Source organism: Phyllostomus hastatus, unplaced genomic scaffold (genome assembly GCF_019186645.2).
Source record: "Phyllostomus hastatus isolate PE091 unplaced genomic scaffold, TTU_PhHast_1.1 phas_contig_399, whole genome shotgun sequence".
NCBI lineage: Eukaryota > Metazoa > Chordata > Mammalia > Chiroptera > Phyllostomidae > Phyllostomus > Phyllostomus hastatus.
The window spans coordinates 240,803-267,746 of NW_025333871.1; the positions used below are offsets into that span (position 1 = coordinate 240,803).

Below are 26,944 nucleotides of genomic sequence, written 5' to 3' on the forward strand. Positions count from 1 at the left end.
GGGTAGGAGCCTGAGGAAGGCAGTCGCTGTCAGACAGGACGCTTCGTCTGTTTTCCTATTGGCAGGTCACATGCTGGCTTTCCAGGGGCCTCTCCAGCACTCCACACATGCTGCCCCCACCACCCCACGCTGCTGTCTTCTTTGAGAGCTCCCTTCAACAGCTTTTCTCCCTTGCCCAGCCCTTGACATGCAACCTTTGGCTATGACTGATTATAAAAGCCACCTTTGATGTGGGTGCAGTGGGAACTGTGGTTACATGAAAGGGCTCTGAGCTCTGCTGTGCAAATGACTTGCAGGCACACATCTTGTGACTGCAGGGGCCCTCTGGTGCCCTCCAGAGTCACCAGGGACACACTGAGGCTGCACAGAAGGCTCAACTGGGGGTCAGCGCAGCATCAACACTCCCCATGGCCCAGAAGCAGGGCCTGAAAGAAGCAGAGCAGAAACCTCTCCTGCAGCCTGATCCCATCCTGGTAGGCTGGCTCAGCCCACAGATCACTAGAGGAGAGCTCTCACCAGCAGCTGGTTCCAGGGGTGGAGTAAATTCCTGGAGACACACCCAGATCCGAGGCCAGAAAGGAAAAGCAGGCTCTGCTGCCCTGCACTGGGCTCTGCACCCTTCTTGCCTCTGGCCCCGTTCCAGGGTGTGGCTGGGGCCCCAGCTGGACAAGGTTCTCAACCCAGGGCTGTGAGTGTGTGTTAATAAACATCCCTAAGGTTGCAGGGGTAAGCAGGCCTTCTTATTTTATGTGTAAAAGCCTAAGAAAGTCAAATGAAGATTTCACACGTTTGCCTAGGATCCAAAGCAAATGAAACTGACTTCCTTCTCTGGGAAAAACAGGGAATTTCCACATGGTATGTGGGAAAGGTATTTCTGGGGCTCCAGGGAGGTAGGTGCCTGGGAGCTGTTTGGGGGCTAGTTGGAGAGGCGGGACATAGTCCCAGCCCCTGCTGCCTGCCCCCTTCACCCCTCTGGAGGGAGGCCGGGTGCCCTTCACAGGTTCCAGTGTGAGAGGAGGAAAGAGGCGACCCATTACAACTTGACTACCTCTCAGCCAGGCTAACTCCCACCTGCCCATGGGGAGCTGGCTCAGGAGGCAGACCCTCCCCTTGCACCCTCCTCAGCACCCCCACACTTCACTTCCCCACCTGCCCTTCTGTACTGAATGAACCACAGCTGATGGTTTATATATCTGTCCTCTTTACCAGGCTGGAGGGCACATGTCTGTGCCCTGCCTCTGCTCTAACTTCCGTTCCTAGCACGCTTCTTGCTATACAGTAAGAATGGACACATTTTTTGAATGAAAGAATGAGGCACAAATGGTAAGATTGGCAAGATAAGACTAAAGTTCTACTTGGAGAAAATTAGTCTTAAAGATCTGTTGTTCTAGCATAAAGATACTTGACTTGAAGAGAGAACAGGACTAATTTCACCTATTAACGCAACTCATGCATGATGAGTTGGTTGTGAGGAGCAGAAAGGGAAAGGGGGAGGGGAGGAAAGGGGGAGGGAAGGAAAGGGGGAGGGAGGGAGGAATCCAGACAAGCTGCAGCTAAATTCTTGACATATTTTTATGGTATCCTCAAGTAGCAATTCTTACTTCGGCCTCCTCCCACATTTTTAAACACCAAAGTACATTTTATTTCTTTGTAATTCAACTAAAAAATCCTCAAAACAACACTCCAAAAGACCAGGAGCAGGGCAGTGTGTGTGGCCGGTGGGCTCAGTGAGATGCGATGGACAGAGGAGCGGCAGGGACCTTTGCACACACTAACCCCCAGGCGCAGCTGGCCCAGACACGGCCTGGCCAGCGCACTGGCGAGCCAAGCCCTGGCTGCACTGTCTGACCCAGAAGGCCATCCCTCCGGGGCACCTCTCAGTGGTCCACAGAGGGACTTGGGGCATCAGACAGGCTCCTGAATATGTTCATACAGTATATACGAAGTACTAGTTATTCGTTTGTATAAATCACTACGTCTCTGAAAACAAAGTTTTCATCCAAAAATGATCCACGACTCCCAAAAGATTGGAAGCCTGGATTTTATTTGGCCTAAGCGGTTACTCCTAAAGGTTTAGGCTGCCTTTATGAAGGAGGGGTGGAGGTGGGGTGGGGTTTCTGCCTCCGTTACACTGCCCCTTCGAGGTACAGTCCCAGTCCCTGGACCCACCTCTGAAGACAGAGGTTCTCGGGAACCACAGAGGGGTCGTTACAGTGGCCCCGGCAGCTCTCGGGCCTTTCCAAAACAACTCACTCACTGGCAAGCAGACTCAACTCACTGCTGTCTAGCACAGGCGGCAGCCAGTGGAGGGGACCAGGCAGGAGACGGAGAGACTAAATGTTGAATGAGTGAAACCACAGCTAGCGGGGCACAGTGGTTGGGTTTGAACAGAGGAGCTCATGTAGCTTACCCTCCTCCTCATCTCAGGGCCTAGGAGGGCACTTCGGGACAGTCACCTACTTGGCTAGAATTCTCGGTATGTGTGGGAATGAGTAGGGGTGGGGTTCCTGAGGTTTTGTGCCTCCTGCCAGCTGCCAGGGGTCAGTAGCATCTAATCAGGCGCATCTGTGGACTGAGAGGGGTCTTGTGGGTCACGTGCCATTCCACTGACCTGTCACCTGAATCCTGAGCTTCAGCTCAGCCCTGAGCCTTGTCCTCTTGGTGACAGGTGCCAAGACACCCTTAGTAAATCTTTCAACAGGTGTGCCGCACAGTGGGCCTGCTGTGCAGAAAGGAGAAAGGAGAAGAGGAGGTTGAGAGTGAAGAGCTCAGAACACAGCTCCTGCAGGCTGACAAGCCAGCCCTGCTCGGAAACCAAACCAGCATCCTGGCCACCGCAGACCGAGGTCTCCACAGTGCACAAGCACAGGAGCCCACTTCCAAAGTGGGTCAGGTCTAGGGTCAGCACAGTTCTCCTATAAAGGACCAGAGGGCAAATGTGTCAGGCTCTGTGAGTCACATGGTCCATGTCACGCTCGACTGCCACCTGCAGTGCAAAAGCAGCCACAGCCAGCACGCAAGCTGATGGGCGGGGCTGGGTCCCAGTAACACTTTATCCATGGGCACTGAAAATAGAATTGTACATCATTTTTACATCACAGTATACTTGGGCGGGGATTTCTCTGAATCACTGAAAAATGTAAAAGTCATTCATAGCTCATGGGGGCTTATGTAAGAACTAGGCAGCGGGCAAAGGCAGGCCATGGACTGCAGATCCCTGTGCCAGGACAGTGCCTCCCCACTTACACAAAACTGCCCAGGCTGGAAGCGGTTCTTGTGAAAATGCAGATTCTGACCCAGAAGGCTGAAATTCTGCATCAGGAACAAGCTCCCAGGTGATGCTCATACTATTGGTCTCAGGACTGTATTAGAGTAGGAGACACCCTTCAGAAGTTCCTTGAGTCACAGGGTACTGATCCAGTTTGCCTGAAGGCAGGAATTCCCAGGAGCCTGTGTGGGGAGAGGGCAGAAGACTCTGGGGGTGTGGCTCTGGCAGGCCTTCTCTGCCGGCTGGGTGTCTGCATGCTCAGACCTCAAGCTCCGCTAACCTGGCAACACCACCCACCATGCCCCTGGGGTGTGAGGCAGGAAATTGAGTGGGGAAGGATTTATTTGCTCCTTCACCAGTGTTTGCACATTCTTGGTCATTTATAAACATTGGTTCTTAGGGACAGAAATAGTCTCCTCAGGTCAGGCCTGGAGCCAGAGCTCTAGAATTTAGTAGAGTACAAATTACTTTGGGGGAGGAAAAAGTCAAAGTTCAGGGAAAATAAAACTGCTAACTTTGCAGTGACTGAAGGCCCCCAATGTGCGTGCTACGCCAGGAAAAGTGTATTCGAAATTCCCCTCAGTACTAGAGGCTTCTCTAGGACAGGGTGTGGCAGCTGTGGAGTCGGGAAATGTCTCCTGAAAAGAGGGAGTCATCCTCACAGTGCCCCAGCCAAAGGCACTGAAATTAAGATGTCTGAACAGACCTTGTCGCCATTGACAATGGAAGGTCAGGACCAGCCCTCCTGTGTCCTCTTACCCACCACAAACAGTGGGGGGCCTCCCAAGTCTGCCCTTTGTCCGCTGAGTTCCAAGGGAAATGGGAAAGAACGGTCTTTGCCAGCTGACCCAGGTGCACTGTCCAGCAGCTTGACCAATGAGGTGCTTATGTCATCTATTTAATTGAAAAAAAAAAGGTATTTTCTTATATAAAGCCCATCCATACTTTCTTCCTTATTATTTAGACATTCCAGAATTTGTCCCTGACTCCCACCTAGTGGCTTCTTCCAGTACTGCATGCACACAAAGAACCCCACCCGACATGTGCACCAGCCCTGCCCAGAGCAGGAGCTCCTTCCCTACCAAGCACAGGAAACAAAGTGCTGACACCTATGACTTTCTGAGCTCTCACTGAAGTTCACACCTGTGAACTTCAGGTGGCAAGGGCACCTGCAGGATCGAGGGCAAGAAACAGACTTGAAAAGTAAAAACAGGCACCAAATTTTCCCTTCTCTTTTAAAAGACAAAGGTTTTCCTATGAAACTTTTGTCTAAATTTTCAAAATGAAAATGTTCAATATACATATATCCTGACCTGGCTTTGTTCCAGGCCCTGGGTGGAGAATGAGTACAGAGACCCAATGAGAAACCCAAGCTCACAGTTTATGATTCAAAATCCAGCCTTTTCTCCCCACCTTTTTTGCAACTCATCTGGCTTTTCAACATGTTAAACAGATTTGCTTCCTTGGCCAGAATCAAAGATTGCAGGCTGAATCTGGCAGGACCGCCTGGGCTTTGTTTGGGGAGCTGGGAGCTGAGAAGCCGCCATTGGCGATGAGGTGGTTGAACTGATGAGGAGGGTGGCCATGTGCGCTACTGGGCCTGGGTCTCTTTCTTTGTTTCTTGAAAGACTCGTTAGGAAGGTAACTGAAGGCACCTGAACTGACCAGTAGGCTGTCCGAGGTGATCACATATCCTAGATGGGGCCTAAGTCCCCCAGCCCAGCTAGGCCAGCAGAGACCGCGCACTCAGGACACCCTACTCCACTGTGCCTGAGGTGCCGGTCTGCCCTGAGCCCTGAAACTGTGCAGATGCACCTGGAGAGGCTCCCTAACCTGTCTGCACTCTGGAAACCAAGGCCCAAACTGAGGAAGGCAAAGGCAGGTGCCTGCAGGTGCCTACAGAAGGCTGCTCAATAGAGTCCTGCAACAAACTGTAGAACTGGATTGCTTGGCCGGTTTGTGCTCACAGACCAGCAAACCATCCGTCATTTTTAGTAAGGAAATTGAGTCCCAAAGGAGGGAAAAAGAGGCTTGCCCAGAGCGCAGGCCTTTTGACACATTCTTTACCCCTCCCAAGCACGCTGACCAGGACACCTGCAACCTTGCGGAGGAAGGCCTGGGTTTCCACTGCGGGGCCAGGCCTGCTCCATGTACCCCACCTCCAAAGAGGCTGGTGGGGGGGGTGCAGAATACCACCCTCTGGAGGTTCTCTGCCAACCTCTCTCCCTCCCCCGGGAGCCTGGGCACTGCCCTGGTTTGCCCTCACTCTACTGCTGCTGGGTTTGCCTGCCTTTCCTTGCACTTCATCTTGAGCCGCTGAAGCCTCGGGTCTTCCCCAAGGATTTAACAGACCCACATCTGATGCCATTAGACAGCAGGACAGACTGGCGCCTGGCAGATGAGAAGTGTATGTTCCGGACTGTTAGAGAAGTACCCAAGCTGCCCCATGCAGAGACTCTGCTGGCTCCGACATCTCATGGACATCTCCCAGGGACCTGCATCACCAGTCACCACCGTGCACCAGGCCAGCTCCCCTCCCCCACATCAGAGAGGTGTCCCCAGCCCTGCAGGGCCCACTGGAAGCTGGCTGACTAGCCCCTGTATGACCTCTACTACCTATCCTGGTCCTAGATCTGCCTAACCAGCCTCCACCCAGCTAAGCTGAGCAAATGTGGAAGAAAAATGGGGACACTCCTTTCATCATCAAGGTACAGCCAGATTCCTGGAAGTGGTCACAGAGACACTAGCCCCTTCTTGCCTGTGGCACAGTCAGCATCACTGATAAGCACCACTCTCCTTTCTTAACTTTGGGACCATCTGCAGGGGGTCAGGGGCTCTTGACTGGAAATGGCCATGTTCTCCCTCGGGGCATCATTGCACACTTCACCACAGGTCTAGGAAGTGGTTGCAGGGAGGGGAAAGAGGCTGCCCCTTTCTGAAACTCGGCTCTTTTCCCACCACAGCAGAAATGCCTCAGCCTTCCGGTCTGGGCCTCACTTCCTCCTCTATGACCCTCTATGACCCTGAGCTTGGCCCTGTCTGCCAAACACAAGAGACAGATCCTTAGGGCCACACTGCTGTGCTGCACCACAGGGCAGGGCAGCCACACCACTGCTTCTCTGCAGGCCGGGCCCCCCGCTAGCACAGACTGCAAGACACATCCCCTATACCGGAGCCTAACTTGAAGCTCTCTGGTGCTCTACCAACTTTCTGGGGATAGGCCCAGGCGTCAGAAAGAGATACTGCTACTAGAACAAGGGAATCCAGGTCCTGTGTTCCTTTCCTAATTGAAGCCCCAAAGGATGTCCTCAGCTCAGAGAGCTCCACACAAACCCTTCAAGGCCAGGAGCCCACACTGAATCCTGGGCAGGCCTGCTCTACTTTATCTTTAGGATGAGTCTAACCTGTTTTTAATTATCCCCTCAGAGAGTACTTGCTCTGCCCAGCATGGTGTGGCCAGCCCTGCCAACACCCAGCAGAGAAGGAACCAGACCTCCCCCCACCAAAAAAGCAGCACTGCCACCTAGTCTTTCTGAGTTTGATGCCCTGGAATCAGGAGCTCTCTTTCTATTGAGATGGGGGTCTCAATAGAGCCCCTTGATGGGGGTCCCTTTCTATATAGATGAGAGTCCAGGACTAGTCTGTCTGCTCTTTATGCCATTCTAACCACCAACCACTCCCCCATATTCACCACTGCCTCCTTTGCAGCCCGTTTTCCTTGGGTACAACATATGCCGATATCTGTGCCTGAAGATCCACAATCCCTGATGAATAGCAACAAGAGAAAACCACGTTTCCTACCATGTGATCCTTCTCCTCTGGCCACAACTGACTGGCTCTTGGGTGGACACCTGACCCAAGGACAACTAATCCAAAGTTGTACGTAAAATAAAAGTTTTTCATTTCTTTTGCACTTAACGTTCCTTTGTAGGCCTGGAGGACTTAGCTAAAAAATTATGAGCTAGGCTGATCCAATTCTCTCCTTCAGAAATTTGAGTTCATACACACACTCGCATACCATGGAAATAAAACAAAAAGAATTTGTCCATCAGTAAAAATAAAATCAGACTTTAAGGACATGTGGCACTTGCTCTGAGCTGTATTTCTAGAGGCCATTTATTTCCCCCACTTTATCATGGTTCCCTGCTGACAGAGGCCACCTCCCACTCGGGTGAATGAAAGCATCCATACTTGTTTCCCAGCCTCCCTTGCAGCTAAGGTATACACATGTGAACAGATGCTGACCACTGGGACCACATAGGAGTCTGCAGGAGAATTTCAGAGAAATGACTTCCCTTCCTAATTAAAGAAAATAAAAAGAACATGTCCTACCTCTGAACATGCTTGTGTCTGTGTGAGGATGTGTTGCCTGGAGCTGCGGTAGCCACGCAGAAGCTGCTGGGGGACATGTCTGAGGGAAACCAACCCCCTGAGGATGGTGTGGCAGGAAGATGGGAAGTTCCAGAGCTCTTGAAGTCATCTCAGAGTCACTGATTTAACACTGGGACTCCCCACGCCTGCTGCCCCCATCCTCTGGACATCTTGTTAGTGACACATAAACCTTCTTATTGTTTATGCCACTCTACTGGAGAAAGAATCCCAACTGACAGAGATGTCACAGGCAGAGGTGGACCATGACAGGCCAATGTATGAGAGATTAGTAGCTGAGGTACAGGACAAAGCCAGTTGTCTAAAGAAATTAATGCAAACATTGAAGAGATGTAGAGATCATGAATGAGAAGGCACAAGGGCTGCCTGCCCCATCCCTCAAGCTTCCTTACTAGTTCCAATTCCAACTCTAAGCCATGTGTGATTCATTTTTTAAAGACTTCAAGTGAGTCTCTGCGGTTTGAGGCAGTGCTTCTCAAACTTGCATGTCCATATGAATCCCCTGGCAATGGTTCAGTGGGTCTAGAGGAGGGGGCCCATACTCTGCACTTTTTTCTCTTACCAGCTACCAGGGATGCCAGAGCTGCTGGTCCATAGGCCACGATTTGAGTAGCAAGGGCTTCTCACTAAAGTGCCAATCTGAAAAGCACCACAGGGTTTGTTTGTTCGCTGCTTTCGATGCTCTTTCCACACAGATAAGACTGACTATGGAATGTAAGTGCACCCAGATTGTAAAATACCTTCAAGTCTCCAAGACCTAAACTACAGACAGGCTGTCTCTGCCCAAAATCAAAACATTAACATTCAGCCCTGGTATAATGGAATGTTTATATGAACTTTTGACTCCAGAAAAGTATACCATGCATAGGTCGTTGATGGCCATAATTACTCTAAAAGATTTATGAACACAACTTTTAGGAAAATTTTTCCAAAGGAAGGTATTTCCCTAACCATGGTAAATAACCCCAAAAGAGATCCGTAAATTTGAACACAAGCTGTTTTTGCAATGAATCCTGCAAAAACCAATAACTTACATTGACTGCCTTTGAATAAAAAAAGGAAGTTTTGAATCTTCTTGGGTAAATTATAAAAGTTAGATCTGTATTTCACGACACAGTAAAAAACATTGCAGATGAATTGGAGTTAACCATAAGATACAAATCAAACCATAAGCCTACTGAAGGAAGATAAAGGTGAATATTATTTGACCGGAGGCTGGGAAAGGCTTTTCTAGAGATAAAAAGGAAACCCAAACAGGAAAGACTGATAATGAACTACTACAATCCTTTTAAATTCCCAGCTCTCAAAAAGCACCATAAACATTTAAAACATTTAAAAACAACAGGAGGAAAATATATGTTGCAAATAAAACAAAGGGCCAATAATAAGGGTCGTTGAGACATTGGGTTGGCCAAAAAAAAATCCATTTAGTTTTTTCCATAAAGTAAAAGACACATTTTTCATTTTCACTAATAACTTTATTGATTTGAATATTTCGAGTATGTCAGCTATCTCCTGCTATTGACTTCTAGTGGGTAGAGGCCAGGGGTGCTGCTAAACATCTTCCAATGCATAAGACAGCCCCATAGCAAATAATTATTTGGCCAAAATGTCAATAGTACCAAGAAACTTTGCAAACTATTTTCGACATGTTTGATTGGTCACAGTACCTTCTCCATATACTGCACAAATCCTTCTTTGCATTTCAGTTGCATTTTTACCTTTCTCAAAATAATAAAGCATAATATGCCAAAAGTGTTATATATATTCTTTCATCTTCAAATTAATATGGCTGCATAAAAATTAACCAATTTTGATAAGTTTTTTTAAAGATTTTATTTATTTATTTTTAGAGAGGGGATGGGAGGGAGAAAGAGAGAGAGAGAATCAATGTGTGGTTGCCTCTCACATGGCCCCCACTGGGGACCTGGCCTGCAACCCAGGCATGTGCTCTGACTGGGAATCGAACCTGTGATGCTTTGGTTCGCAGCTTGCGCTCAATCCACTGAGCTACGCCAGGCAGGGCTTTTTTTTTTTTTTTTGATAAGTTCTTTTTAAAAAATGCATGCTGATATTGCAACTGTCACAATACAATCTAATAAAATTGTTTCAAATGAAGTTAAATAAGCACTAATAGACAAATAAGCACTATTAGAACTATCATATGGAAAAAAACTAAATGAACTTTTTGGCCAACCTATTACATGAAGAAAGCATTAAAATTCTAATAGAATAAAAGCATAGAATTTGAAAAAACCAGGATAGGGTAGATACAATCGGGGACTGAAAGTGATCTCTGGGGTATGTCCAAAAAGAATATTGGAACTATTTTTTAACCTGTCCTCTAAAAATCTCAAAAATATAATTTACATACATTAGGACATTACTGCATAGGTGAATATGTATATGCGAAAAATAAACTTTTTTCAGATAGGGGTATGAGATCAACACTTCTAAGACCATTCAGAGAATAAATACTAAGTGAATGAAAAAAACACTTAATCTTCCTACTAAACAAAGCCAGGCAACAATGATAAAAGGATATTTCCCTATGAAATTAGTAAGGCTGTTTTATTTTTTTAATTTTAGTGATTATTGTTTATCAGGATACACAGAAGCCTAATTAAAATATAAATGAATAAAATCTTTCTAAAAAGTAGTTTGAAAAAATGTGCCAAAGATATTAATACCTTTGGGTCAGAAGTCCCAGATTTAGCAAAGTGCATAGGACATATTTATTAAAAATTATTTGTTGCTTGTCTAAAATTCAAATTTAACTGAGCATCCTGTATTTTGTCTGTTAAGCCTACTTCAACTCTGTAATTCCACTTTCAGGACTCTTCATTAAGGAAACACCTAGACAGAAAGAAAAATATTTTTGGACAAATACATTCTCTCCAGCAATGCCATGTATTTGAGAACGATTAAAATAATTGAAATGCCAATACTAGAGACACGGTCACACATTCAGGTGTGTCCGTACAAGGTGAAAGTACATAGTTGCTGAACAGTAAAGAATAAAACACCAGCTCTTCTCTGTACTCTGGGTGGACTGGGTCTGCGGGGGAAGACACGCCAATGAACCTCTTGGTTACGTGTGGTAAGGTCCTGAGCAGAGCTGTGATGGGGCATTTAAAATAAAAAGGTGCAAAACTGCTCTGCAGCCTAATGACATGTTCAGGGAACTGCGGAGAAAGCTGGGAGTTACCAAAGGGGCCCAAGCACATGGTGACAGGCCAGCCCAAGGACAGAGAGTTAGCAAATGACTCTCAGAGAGGGATTATGGCTGATGGACATTGGGAATAGTGACATCCAATATCCAATAGTTGGTTTTATGTTTCACTTTCTGCACTGGAATATTCTTCATGTAAGTCCACTATCTCTTGCCTACAATTCTAAAACTGAAAACCAAGTTTGTTTGTTTTATTAAAAATTATGTTGGTGCAGCCCTGGCTGGCATAGCTCAGTGGATTGAGCGCCGGCTGCGAACCAAAGTGTCGCAGGTTCGATTCCCAGTCAGGGCACATGCCTGGGTTGCAGGCCACGACCCCCAGCAACCGCACATTGATGTTTCTCTCTCTCTTTCTCCCTCCCTTCCCTCTCTAAAAAATAAATAAATAAAATATTAAAAAAAAAATAATGTTGGTGCCAAACTTAACTGGCAGCATATCGGAGCATATTCTCCTGAACTGGCAGGAGAATAAGTATAGTCTTTCTTCATTCCACTTCATGTGGGTGCTCGCAAGTTTTCCAAAGAACTGTTCATGTGTTTCCTGCCCTGTACCTGCTAGAGACAGTATACATCATATACCACTGTCTCACCTTTCCACAGTTTAATAGTTCTGAGTTCGAAAACACATCTGCACCCAAGTTAACAAGTTACCACAAACTACATGGCTTATAGCAACACAAAGCATTATCTTACAGGTCTGGGAGTCAGGAGTCAAAATGGGTCTCACTGGGCTAAAATCCAGGTGTTGGCAGGGCTGTTCCTCCTGGGGGCTTTAGGGGAGGGTCCCCCTTCCCAGCTCCAAGCAGCTGCCTCCATCCCTCAGCCCTTGGCCTCTTTCCATCTTTAAGCCAACAGCAGAGGGGCTGAATCACGTCACTCTGCACCGACTCCGCCTCTCCTTCCCACTTACAAGGGCTCGGGTGAGTAGGGTGAGTACATCTGGCCTGGATGATCCTGGTTACTCACCCCATTTTAAACTCAGCTGATTAGCAACCTTAACTCCACTCACTACCTTCCCCTTCGCTATGTAACATAACATATTCACAGGTTCTGGCAATTAGTATGTAGACACCTTTCTCCCTACCACATGTATTATGCACATACAGAATACCAGGCAGAGAGCCTACGTCACAGGTGGCAAATGCAAGGCCTGAGGGCTGAATCCGGCCCTCCACCTTGTTTTATCTGGCCTGGCACCTTGTTTCTACCCAGCGGCAGCGCTGAGCTCTCACTTAACTATTAACAAGTAGTTACATTTACACAGACCTAAAATTACATTCGGCCCCTGTAGGCAACCACAAGGCTGATGTGGCCCCCCGTGAAAATGAGTTTGACACCCCCGGCCTATGTAATCAAAATACTGAATAACACATATAACAAGTTACATTATGAGCACGAATGAACGCTTCAGTGTTCAGAGAAAGGCATGGGGATAAGACTATTGACAGAGGCCTCTTGAACAGAAAGCAGGTGAGGACATCTGGGATGGACCCTGTGACAAATGACATGGCTCTGGACAGTGGCACCTCACCCTCCTGGGTCTGTGGTTTCCATCATCAAGCCCTCCCTCCCCATCCAGTGGTCTCATTCCTGCCTTCCTCAAGTGTGTGTACTTTCCGATTTTGACTCCGGTTTGCAGGCCTCTAGCTTTAGAAGACTGCATCCCAGCTTCCACCCTCCACCTCAGTGTAGGTAATCATATGCTTCCTCTGGCTTCCAGGTTCCTCCCTCCAGCCCTGGAGTGATTTCACTCCAGATCGATGCCTCAGTGGGCTAGCTTCTCACCTGACCCACTTCCAGACGCTACTAGTCTCTTAATGTTGACCAGCTGGCCTCCACAGGGAGGGAGATGAGTAACCAAAGCCACGTCCTTACAGCTGTGGTTACTCATTCGTGGCCCTTAGAAACTAGCAGGTGTGCGGGCTCGATCTATGACGAGGAGGAGGAGAGTAAGGAACCTGCATTCACTCTAGGGACGAGAAGCATTTCCAGCACAAGGAGGTCTGAAGAATGGGGCAACAGCAGAGGAATGAATGAGGTGACAAAGGTCTTGTCTGTTGTGAGGAAAAAGGGGGGGTTCAGCCAAGGTTAGACACACCATCTAGGGATTATAGCTCAGTAAGTGGCCCATGTAATCCTGGGGGAAAAAGCCTTCCACATCTGCTCTTCTCTGGCCCGGGATTTCCCTTTCTCGGGACAGGGGCTGGAGGGCACAGGCAGGCTGACTGTGTAGCATAAGCTGTTTGACTGGGTCCTACCCTCTCCCTGGGAAGGACCACCATGTGGAAGCTGACTAAAGCTGCACTGGAAGCAATCAAAGACAGGAAGGTGCACAGATGAAGTGACATGCCCAGACAGTGGTGGCATTTCTTGGACTCTGTGGTTATGTTCCCCAGTGGCTCCCCAAATAGGCCACGGGCCTACTCACCAAGCTCTCTGCGAACCACTCCTTTATGTAGGCAGCTGTGGGGCCCGGGATCTGGCTCAGGAGCGCTGCTCTCTCCTGAGGATGCTCCAGCATCTCCAGGGCCAGCCTCAGGTCCTCAACGAGATGGAGCACTGGGAAGGGATTCAAGTAGGAGGCCGGCGAGGTCAATCCAGGATCACAGGTACTGTCACTAATATCTGCACCCGTTTTCGTACCTAAAACAAGAGAGAGGTGGGAATCTTGGTAAGAAGGGCAGACATCATGGGCAGGGAACTGGTAAAGAGCAAAGGTAGTGAAAGGGGGCGGGGAAGGGATGGATAAGAAGTCTCGGCAGAATCACTTACAAAGTAAACTCTGCAGAAACCATTTTCAATCTGGGACTGGGTGTGATAGGAAGAGACCTGTCAGAGGCAGATAACTGCCCATTGGGGCTAACATATGAACCTCACACCATCAGACACCTGAGAAAACACAGCCAGCCCTCACTGCTAAGACATGCTAGCCAAAGACATGCTAGCTAAAACAATGAAATACCATCCTTCAGCTTTTAGATTAAAACTCTTGTTTTCATTTAAATTACTGAGGTAGGCTGTCTGCACGTACAACCACCAAACAGTCCTCCCATCCCTCCATGTGCGCTCCTGCCCTTCCACCCCCAGGAGGTTCCTGGCTCTGGGCTGCCCCAGTGAGGTGCCCTGATCAGGAGGATGCAGCAGGAGTGACGCTGTGTCCGTGCCAGTGGGGGTTCAGTGAATCGGACTTGCTTTCTGGATCTTCACAAGTTGGAAAACTGTATCCGCTGATGTATTCACATTTTAACCTGTATTAATCACTCTGTGTACCCACATCGCATCTCTCCATGATGGACAGGAAGTCTCTGAGCGGGGAGTCCCTGCCACAGTCAGCTGGGTTCCTAGCGCCATGCCCCTGCCCAGCAGCTGTTGACGGGGAGTGGGGCTGAATGTCTGCACAGATGCCTGGATGAACAGCTAAGGGGAAGAGTGCTTAGACTTCCTCAGAAATCTGGGATATTGGGTCAGCCCTTTCTAATTTGGTATGTCCCAAATAGGACAGTTTTTCCCTTTTTAAACTCCACTGTTTAAAAAAAAAGTCTTATGCTTTTTTGTTTAAGTACAGTGATATATTTTTCAAACCAAAACTGGGGCAACACAACCTAATAAAGGATTTCTGAGCTTCTTTCAGCAGTAAGAAACGCTTTAGAAAGTATGGTTTAGATGGCAGAATTTCTAGGGCACTGGAACTGTTTATAAGGCCAACAGATGGAAAACGTGGGCCGTAGGGCCACCCCATCCACAGTTACACTGCAGGCCTGACGTCTAATCCCAGGTCCCTTTACTCTTCTAAGAGCCAATTTCCTACTCACCATGGCAGTCTCTGGAATGAGAAATCCACACAGAAGGAAACAATTACCATTTGATTGCCGGTTTGCCTTCTCAAAGTGCAGGATAGAAGGAATAATGGGTCACAGTCCACAAACAAGTCCTGGCTCTGGGGAGCTTGGAGACTGCCTGATTACCCATGCTCGGGAGTGTGCTCAGCACTCTCTGGAGACTGAGAAGACCCCACCAAACTTCAGATAAGAAAATGGACAGAAGCACAAGACCCCTAATCTCCACACAACTGTCAGGTGATCCCTCTCTGTCCTGGACATACTCCAATACACACACACACATAAACCACTTTATAAATATAGAATGAGTCAGGCCACAAGTAGGTGGTAAGACTGAGATTCTCATTAACCTTCTATTACTCTGTGGTCTTGGACAACATAAAACAGGAAAGTAAGTACACACACACCTTTATACCAGTAATTATAATAATTATAAATGCATTAAATTCAACTACTCAAAATCAAAAATTTAAATAATGGAATAAAAGAAATCTAGTTCTTTGATGTTATCAAGAGAGATGTATAAAAATTATGACAATGATTAAAATATGAAGTGTTCAAAAGATAAAATGAAATATTCCATACAATGAAGTAGGTGTGTTGATCAGACGATTAAAACAGCTATGCACACACACAAATGTACACACTATCACTAAAGACAGAAAACTAATTTTAAAATGATCTAAATAATCCTATAAAAAATTGAATCATAATTTAATTTTTTTTCCACAGAGGAAATATCAGGCCAAGTGATTTTACATGGACTTCAGGTCAAGAGGGCAGCACTGGGAAACACAGCTTGCCTCCAGACACAACCACATCAAAATTACAACTAAAATATAGAACAACTTCACTCAGAACCGTCAGAAATCGAGTTGAATGGAAGTCTGACAACTACAGAATTAAAGAAACCACATCCATCCAGACTGGTAGGAGGGGAGGAGACATGAAACAGGATGGTCCCACATCCACATGTGGTAGATGAAAATTAAGGAGGGGTATCTCAGAAGCAAGGAGTCCCAGTCCCACACCAGGCCCCCCAGCACAGGGTACCAGTACCAGGAAGATAAGTCCCTATAACTTTTAGCTGCAAAAAATAGCTGGATTGAATTGGTGGAAGAAGCTTCTAGAGTTCCAAGCAGTTCCTCTTAACAAACCCATACATGGACTCACTCAGACTCACTCCTTCTGAGCTACAGCACCAGGGTAGCAGCTTGAATAGCACCAGTGGCATACAGGGAGAATCTGGTGTCTAGTATCAAGGTGAGGGCTGGGGGACAGAAAGGCAAGTAGAGGCCATTGTCCCTTTTCTGAACACTCCCCCCACAGAGTCACAGAGCTAGTAGGCTGGTGCCATATCTAAGACTCCATCAAACTGGCTACCACTGTTTGCCCCTCCCTGGAGATAACCCAAGATTCTGTCCCACCTAACTTTGGAGCCCACCCAAGCTGCTTTTCCATATGGATGGCTGGTCTTAGCTCATGTTTCACAACTTCCTAAATCCTCTCAAACAAGCAACAGCCAGCCTCAGTGAGACCACTGTCCCAGTATCTCTTGCTAAGTGGCCCCAGTCCTGGTACTAGCAGCAACCAGCTTAGATTCACAGCTTGGCTTCACCTGGGAATCTCCGAGCCCAGGACAAGAAGCAGCCATCTCAGATTGCTTTATAGCTCAGGCAGGGTGGCCCTGGGCAAAACACAGGTGGGGGCTGGTCTTGGCCTGCACCACTGGGGAAACTCCAGAGACTGCACACCCAGTGGACAGGTACAGACCATATTGCAGCACCACCACCCTATCCCCACACAGCCGATCCTCCATGGAGGGCAGAGGTTGGTGGTCAGTGGTCACAGTCAGTCCTTACAACTGACTGACCTGGATAAATCCCTCCCATTGACCTGCCAAAAGCCATCAAGTCTCAACCACAGAAGAGGGGTATACTCAGCCCACAAGAAGGGTGCACCTTGAGTACCCATCTTGTGCAACAGGGGAGGCTGTGCCACTGGACCCTACAGGATACCTTCTACATTAGGCATGCTACCAAAACAGGGAGTTGTAGCAGCTCTACCTATTACACAGAAGCAAACACAGCAAGGCTGCCAAAATGAGGAGACAAAGAAACATGGCTCAAATGAAAGGACAAATCAAAACTCCAGGAAAAGAACTAAATGAAATGGAGATAAGCAATCTATCAGATGCAGAGTTCAAAACACTGTTTATAAGGATGCTCAAGGAACTTAGTGAGGACCTCAACAGCATAAAAAAGATCTAGTCAGAAGTGAAGGATACACTAATTAAAATAAAGAACAATTTACACAGAAACAACAGTAGAGTAGATTAAATCAAGAATTAGATCAATGATTTGGAACATAAGGAAGCAAAACAAAACACCACGCAGAACAACAAAATGAAAGAGAATCCAAAAAAAATGAGTATAGTATAAGCAGCCTCCGGAACAACTTCAAAAGGTCCAACATTTGCATCATAGGGGTTCCAGAAAGGGAAGAGAAAGAGCAAGAAATTAGAAATCTATCTGAAAAAAATAATGAAAAAAAAAACTTCCCTAATTTGGTGAAGAACATAGACATGCAAACCAAAAAGCACAAAGAGTCCCAAACAAGAAGATGCTAAGAGGCCCACTCCAAGACACTTCATAATTAAAATGCCAAAGATTAAAGGTAAAGAGAGAACCTTAAAAGCAGCAAGAAAAAAGCATTAGTTACCTACAGGGGAGTTCCAATAAGACTGTCAGCTGATTTCTCAAAAGAAACTTTGCAGGGTAGAAGGAATTGGCAAGGAATATTCAAAGTCATGAAAAGCAGGAACTCAAAGCCAAGATTGCTCTACCTAGCAAAGATAATCATTTAGTATTGAAAAACAAATAAAGAGCTTCCCAGACAAGGAAAAAACTAAAGGAGTTCATCATCACCAAACCATTATTATATGAAATGTTAAAGGGACTTACTTAAGAAAAAGTAGAAGATCAAAACTATGAACAATACAATGGTAATAAACACATATGTATCAACAACTGAATCTAAAAAACAAACTAGGCAAAGAAGAAGAGAGACAAAATCATGGATATGGAGCGTATTTCGACGGTTGCCAGATGCAAAGGGGGGATGGGGGAGTGGGTGAAGAGGTGAGGGCATTAAGAAATACAAATAGGTAGTTACAGAGTAGCCATGGGGATATAAAGTGCAGTATAGGGAATGGAATAGCCAAAGAACCTATGCATGACCCATGGATATGAACAATCGTGTGGGGATTGCCTGAAGAACTAGGGGATGTTTGGTAGAGGGAGGCAAAGAGAGAAGAACTGGGACAACTGTAATAGCATAATCAATAAAGTATAATTAAAAAAATAAAGGAGTGATTTATCAAAACAACAAAGGACAAATAGTAAATGATGTCCCAAACAACTAGAGATGGCACATTATATTCAAGCATATATAAAGCATTTTTTCAAAATTGGCCATAGACAGGACCATACAGTAAGTCTCAACAAAAATCAGGGACTGCGGTAAGGGGGATCTATTCCTGTGTCCCTATTTCAATGGCAAGGGAAGGTGGTTTCCACTAAGGCCACATTTGTGACTTCGCCCCTGCCTCCCCTCTCTGTTTTTTTCTCAAAGGAGGAATGACTCTTCGGTTGAAGGAATTCTCTCCGATGCCACCTGCCCCTGGTTGAGATCATTTTCCTCAGGGAAGTTTTCTGAGCCCATCTCTGCCATAACAGAGTGGAAGTCTCCAGTTTGGAATTAAGTTCAGTTTGGAGTGTGTGTTTGTATGTGTTGGATGGGTAGTAGTCAAGATCTTAATTGTGGCTACAGGTCAAGCTAAACTTTCTAGTCAATAAAACTAACGATAAAGCTGACATTTTGGTCTCCCTTTCTGTTCATTCTTTAACTGGTTTAAAACTAGACAGGGGAATAAAGGGATGCTGTTTACTGATCATTGTGCTAGACAGAATAATGACTCCCCCAAAGACATCCACAACCTAATCCCTGGGACCTGTAAGTGTGTTACCTTATGTGGCCAAAGGGATTTTATAGACCACATGAGCTCTTAAATCAGAAAATGGAGGCAGACGATTGGGTCAGAGATGACATGTAAGGAATCAACCTGCCACTGCTGCTTTGAAGATGGATAAGCCAAGGAGGGTGATAGCATTATAGCAGTAACAGGGCAGGCAGGAGCAGCCGAGGTATATGGAGATAATCCTCCAAAGATGCAGAAACACACACATAGTTTTTAAAGCAACTGAACTGAAGGAAACCTTCAGAGCTCAGAAACTCACGGGTAAGAGCATTTGAGCTGGTGTTCGCCCTGTAGACCATCACCAATTCCCTGATGTCCTAATACCTGGGCTTGAATGGGCCCTTAGCGGGGACAGGAGACAAAGCTTAGTACTTGAGCAAAGAAAAGAGTTTGGACAAGGGACCTGTGCATGAAGCCAGGATGCAAAAGGACAATACCCTTAGTATATCAAGGAGAAAAAAGAGAATGATGCTGTTGAACAGTGCTTGCCTCTGTGGGCCGTTTCAACCTCTTTATGCAAAGGGGAGTCCTTGACATCTGAGCCTGCTAGATACCTCCCAACTTCCACTCTCTCTTCAGGTCAAGGTCACAGCAAAACACTCTCAACCTGAATCCAGAATGGAAATCAGGCCACTCTGTTGCTGATAATTGCTACATGCTGACTGACCTCAGAAAGGGCATAGTTGAGACCAATCACCTGTTCCAAGCATGGACCCATTCATTATGTGGCCTCTAATACCACAGCTAAAATCATTGCGGGCCAAGGCAAATAATTTCAGTCTTGATCAGAACTTTTCCTACCCTCAATCTTTAAATTTAAAAAACAAAAACCCAGCTGAAGATACTAACCAGAATTGGCAGAAAGGCCCAGACAAAGCAACCTCTTTTATAACTGTCATAAAACAGACTCATTTTAACTATTCCTCATTGATGGGTATAGCTTGCAAATAATCACATGAGTAACCTCTTGCCACAGTGAAGAGGAATAAGTGGCCCTCTGTGTCCTTACCGTGTGGTTCTCTGGTCCTATTACAGAAGTGGCCTCACTGAGCAGCCACTGAGCCTGTTAGCTGACAAACGAAGCCCTATGCAAAATTAGCATAGGAGGCAGTTGCTCTGGGCCATCCAGAGGGATGTAATTAAGCACTATGGAGTTCAAATTCAATTGTCAACCCTGTAATTCAATTATAGTATTATTTGCAGGTACATCAAACAGACTAATCGAAAGGAAGATCAGATCAAAAGTTAATACATACCGGAAGCTACAATTGTCTTTTGTACTAAAAATAAATCATTTTGACAAGGGTCCTGGAGTCTTTAACAGTCATCTCTTCCCAATTTTCTGGCATAGAATTCCAGGGTTCCAAACAAGTAGTCACAGCCAAGATATACCAATGTAGGCTTCAAGAATTGAAGAAAGTTGCCCTGGTTGGTGTGGCTCAGTGGATTGAGCACCAGCCTGGGAACCAAAGGGTTGCTGGTTCCATTGCCAGTCAGGGCTCATGCCTGGGTTGTAAATCAGGTCCCCAGTAGGGGGCGTGAGAGAAACAACCACACATTAATGTTTTTCTCCCTCTCTTTCTCCTTCCCTTCCCCTCTGTCTAAAAATAAATAAGATATTTTTAAAAAAAGAATTCAAGAAAGTTTCATGTAATGGCCCTATTTCTGCTTACAAGGCATTTCTTTTCCACACGCCTCCAGAGCCTCTGAGTACCTGAGATGAGGGTCGCCACACTATGCCTCAGGAAGAACATATTTGGCACTTGAGCATCAGGATATCCTCAGAATATTCCTGGCCTGGATGTTCATGGGAGTGATAATCTCCCGTGCTGTGTGCATTGATTGGAGGAAAAGGACACTTTTTAAAAAATTAAATGCTTAATTACATCAACACTGATATCACACACTCTAAGTGTACTCTTTTTGGGAAGCTAACAGTAACCTATCACACTATAGGAAAATCCTTGTCATGTAGTGTTACAATTATGAATAATCATTATTGAAGGAACTGTGTCTTTTTTAGTAGGAATCAATATTGTTTTTGCATAATGGTTGCTATTTGGGGGTTGGGGTGTGCAGGAAGCCCATAACATTTTCTTCCATTGAAGTAAGTGATAATTGTATTTTCATAGGTGAGAGAATATAGTCTGTGGGTACTCATTTGAGAGCTTTAACAGATGCAAAAACAATGGTGTTTTGGTAGTGTTGGCACTACTTGATATTGTTTGACTTCAAATTAATAAGAGAATTGAAATAAAGAAAGGAGGATTTAAATGTTCACACAAAAAATGTTATTTCTGCAGGATCTTTGATGTCATGATGTGGTGCAACAGTTTGAAACTTTCTTTTAATTGTGCCACTCTTTAAGCAAAGGAAGCCTTACTTGAAAGTCTAATGTGTAAGAGAGATAAGAGCAAAGTCACTCTAGGTAAGGGTGACTTTACGCAAAACAACTGGCTCTTGCTCCCAGTGAATTCTTTCCTCCTACAGACAGCCCCACAGAGCCTCCAGGCCCAACTACACACCATCATAAAACTAGCACAGGAATAAAAGCAGCCCAGAAGAGACTCAGATAGCTCTGGACTCAAATCTTGGTTCTGCAATTTACTAGCACTATGATTTTGGGTGGCAAAAATAATAAAGTCAACAGCGATATCAACAAAATAAGCAATAACTTACACCAATTGAGCACTTACTAAGTGCCTTATTTGCATTAATTTAATCATCCCAATAATATGAGACTGATACTGTTATTACCACTTTTATATATAAGGAAACTGAGGCTCACAGAATTTGAGCAATTTGCCCAGAGATCCCACAGCCAGGGTAAGTGGCTGAGCAGGGATTCAATCCCCAACAGTCTGCATTAACAACCATTAAAATTCCTAAACTCTCTGGCCCAGTTCAGCCCAACCATCTTGAAAGTGAGGATGACATTAACAATCTTGCAGCAAAGTCTCCGGCACAAAGGCATTCAATAATTATCGTTCTTTTGATAGTGAATGACATAGATCATCCGCCCTCCCGACGCTCACTGATAACCTGTGTCGAGTCCTCTGTCAAATAGCGCCTATCAACGAGCCAGTTACTACTTAAGAGATGGTTCATAGGATGTGCCAGCCACAGAGCCTTCAAAAACATAAAAAGTTAGTGGTTTGCTATTCCAAAAGAATCAGCCAAACAAAGGCACTAACAGAAAAATAATAAATGAAGTTCAGTGTGCAGTCAGTAGAGGATATGTACAGAAACCACTAGCTGCCTTCTATCCCATGAAAAGGAGAACCTATTCACCAAAGTAAATAAAACATATTCCACACATGTGATAAATGTCTACGAAACAAATGTTTACGTGCTGCAGACCAACTGAGGCATCAGAGATGGAGCGGCAAAGCCTCTGTCCTCATGGAACTCACATTCTGGTGCAGGAGGCAGATAATACACAAGGAGACAAAAACGAATGTCATTGGCCAGGCAGTGGTAAGTGCTATAAAGAGTTACAAACAGGACATGTGGACAGAGAGTGATGTGGGAGAGGTGTCATGGGAGGCCTCTCTGCTCTGGTGATGTTTCAGCAGATACGGATAGGAGTGTACCAGGAGATAGCATTCCAGCAGAGGAGACAGCAGACACAAAGGCCCAGAGGCAGTCAGTGCTCCCTGCTAATGTGAGATAAGCCAGAGGGGAAGTGGTAGGAGATGCAGCCATGAAGGCAGCCTAAGGCCAGATCACACAGGGCATTGCTGGCTATGGCAACTTTACATTTTACCCTACGATGAGAAGCCATTGAAGAATTTTGGGGAGGAGAGTGATGTGACTTATGTTTTAAGGATTACACTGTGGACGACAGTGTACAAGAGGGCAAGAACAGAGCAAGGACTGCTCAGAAGACTATGCATTAATCTTGTAGACCCTGGATGAGCCTACTGAGGCAAGTTCAAACCCCATACAATGAAAACCTCAAAATTCCATTGGGTCAAATAAGGGCCTTAATAAATGAAAACTCTACTCTGTCTCTAGAGAAGACTTCACATGATAAAGAATTTTTTGTCTCTCATTAATTTATCAAGAGCTAACGTGTTATAGTGCTATATGCCAGGCACTGTTCTAAGCACCTTACATGTGTAAGCATAGCACCCTCTATGGTGGGTACTGTTACTGTTCCCATGTTCAATATGAGGAAACTGCCGTAGCTAGAGCTCAGTTGGTTAGAGCATTGTTCTAGTACACCAAGGTTGTAGGTTCAATCCCCAGTCAGGCACACACAAGAATCAAGCAATGAATGCATAAATAAGTAGAAGAGCAAATTGATGTTTCTCTCCCTCTCTCTCTCCCCCATCCTCTCTGTCTCTAAAATCAATAATAAATAAATAAACAAGAGGAAACCAAGAAACAGATCATACGAGTTGCTTGTTGTAGGATTTGTGGAGTTAGAGTTTAAACTAAGCAGTCTGGCTGTAGGTGCTCCTCCTGACTGACCTGCAAAGAATGTCTTGGACCACCACTTACCAAACCGACACCTGTTCCTGACAGATCGCCCAGGAGGCCCTTCCAGAAACAACCTGCCAGGATGAAGGGCTGAGGAAATGGAAGAAGGAAGGAGCATGTTGTGCTGGAAGAGCCAGAAGGCCCCTTCCTCTACACCCACCCCAGGTCTTCACCTGAAGATCCTGAACTGAGGCAAGGACCTGAGGATCCAGCCACAGAATCCTCTCTGAGACAGAGGGGATTCTGCCAGAGGCTTTGTCGTTTTTGGAATGCCCTTGTGGAGAAGTTAGGAAGCAGGAAGAGGGACCAAGCCCACACAGCCTGCCTTCTTCGGGAGGAGTCTCATTCACCTCTCACCACCATCCGAGAGCTCTGTGCCCTGCCAGGGGCTCTCCCAGAGTCTCCTCCTTGCTCCTGGCTGAGGGCTCAGCAGTGCTGACAACCTGAGCCAGTCTAAGGGTCTGATTTCCATGCACATGAGCTCCCGGGAGTGCCCAGATGAGACTTTGCTAGTCTGAAAAGTTTGCTAGTAAATCTACACTCTGGGCTGTTTCCTCTCAGTAGGATTTCAGGGGCCCTAATCTAGAACAGGACATCCCAACTTGTGGTGCCTGTGGAAAGTGGGGCATTAGTCACAGCCTCATAAGGGGCCTTTGCGTTCCCTGAGAAATGAAGTGCCTGACAGGTGACAGCTAGAACATGTCACAGTGCCACCAATAACATGAAGAAGCTTCAACATCTCCCCATCCCAGGCGCAAACACTCAGAACCCTCAGTGAGGCAGATGTGTCTCTGAAGAATGAGGGAAAAGTAAATGCCTGAAAGGGGACAGTGTCGGGTACCTGTGCATGTTCTGGGCTCCAAGCACACTCAGCCCAAGCCTTCCTCCTCCAGCCATAGCTCCACACAACAAGGAGCAAAGCCCCAAAGAAGCACCCCAAGTCAGCAAACAAGGCCACTGACCTGCCTCAGGTGAGGACAGAAAGAAGACCTGAGCCCTTTGGGAAAGATTTTCAATGACAGGTTTGTTCTAACCAATATGGGCTCAGGTGCTACTATCAAGGAGTTAATCGGCTGGAACAGCCCACTGGCAGCCCTTTCCTAATCAGTTTTGCTGGATCTTTCCAAAAAATGGTTCTAACTGGCTAATGCAAACTTGAAACCAAGCAGTTGCGATGGATAGAAAACAATATGGCATAAAGAACGCTCTCTGGGTGATGCAGTGAAACAATACAAAACTGCCTCCCGACTCCCAAACACACTGGAGACCAGCTGGGGAGGTGAGCTGACACCAGTGTTAGGTGGCAAAGTCAGCTGGACTTCAAGGTACAGCTCGACTGTAGGAAGCCAGGATGTGCCCTGAAGAATTTTTAAGATCAATCTCATTGCACCTAAACTGCCTTGCAGCCAGGATCTAAACCATGACACAGTTATATGCATGCTGATATACGGTACATCTGCCCTGTCTCAACGGAGACCCACACTCACACCAGACATCAGAGTTCTAGAAGTTTGTACCCTTCAAAAAAGAAATGGCATGCACAATAAAATACAACATCTCTAACAAGGAGGTCCTCTCTGGGCTGCAAAGAAAAGTGAATTGAAAGCAAGCAGTCCCCGCGGCTAGCAGGACAAGCCGTCAGTCACCAGCACCCCTGACCGCACCTGCGATGATCCCGTCCATCTGCTCCAGGGCAGCTTCCAGTGCATGGCTGGCCTCAGAAGCCATGACTCCTTCTCCAGGCTCAGTCTCCTCCTTCTCTTACTGAAAATTCAAATAAAGAACAAAGGAAAAATTACAGAGCGTCCCACATGACGCATACAAGATTGCAAAGCCCTCTCATTCCCTTGTTGTACAGTGCACTCTCCTAAGAATCCTGGTGGCTGGCCTGTGGTTCCTGCCATCTCTGTGGCCTCCCCCTCCAGCCATGAGTGCTCTTTTTCCACGAATCCCTAGCACATGATGCCATTTGCTTCTGCAATGAAAAGCCACTGGGCTCTCCAGAGTCACCTGTAGCGGCGAGACAGATTGCCACTGTTCAAGCTCCCGTTCACATTCCCCTGAGCCTCGCGCTTCCAGGACTGCTGAGGCTCAGTGCCTGTGTCTGAGCCTTCCCTGGCCTTTGCACCCATAAATCACTGCCCTCCCCCACCACTCACATGCTTGCTTATCTTTTCTCACCATGCCTACCTCCTCCAAAGGAACCAGCCTCTTGGGGTTATCTGGGTTCTCCCTCCCTTAGTTTAGTTTAAAGTCTCTCATCCTCTGAAATAGCCTGGCACAAATACGCCCTGAGGTTATCTTCTCACTTAAAAAAAAAAAAAAAAAGCTAACATATATTGACCCCTTAATGTGCAAGGGATTGTACTAAGCATTTTCTGTGAAATATTAATTAGTCACTTAACTGTGACATCAGTCCTGTGAGTTAGGTGATGTTATTATCCCCATTTCCCAGAGAAGGATACTGAGGCTCAGAGGCCACACAGTAAGTGGAAGAACTGGGTCAAACCCTGGCTATTTTACTGCTACTGACTGGTTCAGCCCAGCGTGGTTCTGTGAGTTCTAACATTCTTATCCACGCCCTCTCCAAAGACACTTTTCTGTGGCTGCTCACTTTCTCCTCCTCACTGCAAAGGCCTGATGTCACAGCAGAGACGCTTAGCACCTTGTTTCTTGACCTGCACTGTCCTTGGGTATGGGAGCCACGCCTCTGGTCTCCACAGCGTACATGTCTGTTGTGCACACACATAGGTTTTGCTGAATGTGCAAACAACAACTCCTGCCTCTACTTCACAGACATGAGCTAAGTCTCGTCTTAGGTTTACAAAAATGCTGCCACCCAGGGAGTGGGGGGATGCAGGAAAAATGAAAGAGGCCACAAGAAGACAGTTTAGATAGTTCTTAGAGTGGTCTGGAGACAGAACTGATTACCATCTCTCCCATTAGAAGGGAGGCTCAGCATTAAGGGAGTGGCTGGACTGTGAATGCTTCAAGAGGCTCTCCAGCCCTCAGAATATGGGAGTCTGCACCTTGAATGGTGCTGGGTCGAGTAGAACTAAAATTCTAAGAGGCAGTGCTCCTGATTCCTGGGACAGTACTCTCCTCATGACAGTGGCCCACAGCCGCCTTAGGTAGGGCACATTGTGCCACTTATAAGCGAAAGTGGCAGTGGGGGCCTCTCAGCCTAGAAGCACAAGGCTCAGGGGAATGAGAAGGGATCTTGCAGAGGGGCAGAGCCTCGCTGGCACCTCAGCACCAGGGCGGGAGCCAGGCAAGCCTACAACAAGGAACAGAGCTGATCCACGGTAAGCAGAGCAGCCCAGGTGCCCACAGAGCAAACACAGTGTGCACAGCTCAGGGTCTGAATGGAAGGAAGCAAGCCTGGGTGGGGACAAAAAAAGAGGCAGCAGGAAAAGGCATGCAGTGGAAGCAGGGCAATCTTCAGCACCTTCACACCTATTCAGCCACCTGGGATAGTAAAAATCCTTCCCTTCAGGACTTCCCACTGCTCCCGGGAGAAAATCCAAACTCTTTCCTGTGATCTACCAAAGAGGTGTGGCAGGATGGCTCCTTGTGCTTTGGTCTCCAGTCCAAGTTTACACCTGCTGTCCCCTCTGCCCTGAGTTCACTTTCTCAGCAATTTGAACCACTGACTTATTCTCATCCTGCAGGTCTCAGCTATGGAGTACATT

The 26,944-nt window shown here is 46.5% G+C and overlaps 1 protein-coding gene across 8 annotated transcripts in view; it reads right to left on the reverse strand.

Moving 5' to 3' along the window:
• Positions 1-26,944, reverse strand: part of PPFIBP2 (PPFIA binding protein 2) — a 129,347-nt gene that overhangs the window by 72,670 nt on the left and 29,733 nt on the right. For all 8 annotated transcript variants that reach the window (XM_045842468.1, XM_045842469.1, XM_045842471.1 and 5 more), the window contains exons 2-3: positions 24,917-25,016; positions 13,318-13,532 (exon numbers count right to left, since the gene is read on the reverse strand). In XM_045842468.1, the coding sequence (XP_045698424.1) occupies positions 13,318-13,532; positions 24,917-24,980 (279 nt within the window). In that variant the 5' untranslated portion in view covers positions 24,981-25,016. The remainder of the gene's footprint in view (positions 1-13,317; positions 13,533-24,916; positions 25,017-26,944) is intronic.